The 2,500-nt window shown below is 37.1% G+C and overlaps 1 protein-coding gene across 1 annotated transcript in view; it reads right to left on the bottom strand.

Moving 5' to 3' along the window:
• mgat4b (alpha-1,3-mannosyl-glycoprotein 4-beta-N-acetylglucosaminyltransferase B) overlaps positions 1-2,500 on the bottom strand; it is a gene marked incomplete at its 3' end in the record, with an annotated part of 63,030 nt that overhangs the window by 14,331 nt on the left and 46,199 nt on the right. Inside the window, 1 exon segment of the mRNA XM_034130709.1 lies at positions 1,135-1,314. Within this exon segment, the coding sequence (XP_033986600.1) occupies positions 1,135-1,314 (180 nt within the window).

The following is a 2,500-nucleotide window of genomic DNA, read 5'->3' as shown; positions in this document are numbered from 1 at the left end:
TAAATAATATTTGTATCTTCTCAACGTTTTATGATTTCATAAATATTTGTATTTTATTTAAATTGATTTGATCTTTTAATTACACATTTGTATTTAACTACTGTAACTTTGACTTTTTATTCTGCTATTACCTAGAAGAGCATCAGGACTGTTTGAGGCATATGATAGCTATGTGATTAACATGATGATTCAGCCTCTATGGAGATAGACATATGACAAGCATGCTCATTTCTGACGTGGAGCTAATCTGAAGTAAACATTGAATACTGCTTTCTATTCCTCCATCTTGTGACTGTGTAACTCCCTCTCTTGGATATCAGCATGTGAAGGACACTGTTCAGGAACTAGTTGATGCTCTGTATGTGATGACTACTTCCATTCTGGAGAGGATCACACATACATGGATCCTGAGATTGAAGCTCAAGACGGGGACTAGGGATTATTAACATTTTTAAGTATTCAGAAAAAGTCAGAATTTTGAGAAAAAGTCAGAATTTTGAGAAAAAAGTCATGATTTTGAGAAAAAGTCGGGAATTTGGAAAAAATCTGGATTTTTATATTTTTTGAGAAAAGTCCGAATTTTGAGAAAAAGTCAGAATTTTGAGAATTTTGAGGAAAAGAAAAATCCAAATTTTGGGGAAAAATCCAAATTTTAGGGAAAAATCCAAATTTTGAGAAAAATATCAGAATGTTGAGATTTTGAGAAAAAGTCAGATTTTGAGATTTTTGAGAAAAAGTCTAATTCTCTTTTTGTTTTGACTACTTCCATTCTGGAGAGGATCACAAATACATGGATCCTGAGATTGAAGCTCAAGACGGTGACCAGTGATTATTAACATTTTTAAGTATTCAGAAAAAGTCAGAATTTTGACATTTTAAAAAAAAGTCAGAATTTTAAGGTTTTGAAAAAAAGTCAGAATTATTTGATTTTGAGAAAAAGTCAACATTTTGAGAAAAAGTCAGAATTCTGAAATACCAACAAATTCTCTTTTTTTGTTTTGACTACTTTCTTGAGAGGATAATAAATACATGGATCCTGATATTGTAGCTCAAGCCGGGGACCAGTGAGATATACAGATATATATATATATATACATTATATTCAGTATATATTAGTTGTGTGCTGGTTCTGACCCGAGAGGCTGCTCCAGGTCCGGTTGATGTCTCTCAGCGCCTGCTTCTCAGCGATGGCTCTCTTGATCTCCTCCAGAACCAGGTTCAGTTCTTTGGAGCGCCGCAGGTTCTCCTGTTCTGCAGAGTGGAGCCGCTCCCTCAGCGCCAGGAACTCCCGCTGGTAGATATCCACCACATCGCCTGCAGGGACACAAACAACACGTCCACAAAGGGTTAAGGAGGTTCTGTAGGTTTTAGTGCATGTCAATGGTCTGCAGGGACACAAACAACACGTCCAGAAAGATTTAAAGAGGTTCTGTAGGGTTTAGTGCATGTCAATGGTCTGCAGGGACACAAACAACATGTCCAGAAAGGGTTAAAGAGGTTCTGTAGGGTTTAGTACATGTCAATGGTCTGCAGGGACACAAACAACACGTCCACAAAGATTTAGAGAGGTTCTGTAGGTTTTAGTGCATGTTAATGGTCTGCAGGGACAAAAACAACACGTTCAGAAAGGGTTAAAGAGGTTCTGTAGGGTTTAGTGCATGTCAATGGTCTGCAGGGACAACAACAACATGTCCAGAAAGGGTTAAAGAGGTTCTGTAGGGTTTAGTGCATGGCAATGGTCTGCAGGGACAAAAACAACACGTTCAGAAAGGGTTAAAGATTCTGCCTTTTGAGGTGTTCCCTCTCCTGTAGTGTGTTCTGTAGGTTTTAGTGCATGTAAATGGTCCGCAGAGGCTAAAATCCCAAATGTACGGAACATGATGACATCACTATGTAACACTTGCTAGCCTCCAACATATTGTACTTCATATTATTAATGAATGAAGCTCTAACACTGTTCAGGACATTTGATTTAGTTTTTTAATTCACAAACATGAGTTCTGCAGATTTCTGATTGATTATATTTCAATAACACAGATGTTTATCTACTATGTGCATGTTTCTGATTTAGATTACATATTTTCCATTCCTCCTGAACATTATGTGACACACAGACAGATTTAGGATTACTGATATGGGCGTGAACAGGTAGAGAGCGGGAGAGTGGAATAATCTGAGTGAAGACATGGGAATAAAATGTTAAATCCTTCAGCAAACATCATCCTCTGGGTTAATGCACTGTGAAGGTAAATCTGCAGTAATCCCACACACACACACACACACACACACACACACACACACACACACACACACACACACACACACACACTAAGTATTTACTAAGTACTTTGACTTTAAAATCACGACAGACTATGTTGCACGTTTGGTTCTGAAAATCCATTAATCCATAAATACTCAAAAATAAAAGGGAAGTGTACGAAATGTAAGTGAAAAATATTCTAATGATCTTTGCACCACATTCTGTTTTATAAAAGGTTTA

The sequence above is a fragment of the Trematomus bernacchii genome, unplaced genomic scaffold (genome assembly GCF_902827165.1).
Source record: "Trematomus bernacchii unplaced genomic scaffold, fTreBer1.1, whole genome shotgun sequence".
Taxonomy (NCBI): Eukaryota; Metazoa; Chordata; class Actinopteri; order Perciformes; family Nototheniidae; genus Trematomus; species Trematomus bernacchii.
Note: the sequence above shows the minus strand (reverse complement) of the source record. Positions and strands in the feature narration are given on the sequence as shown.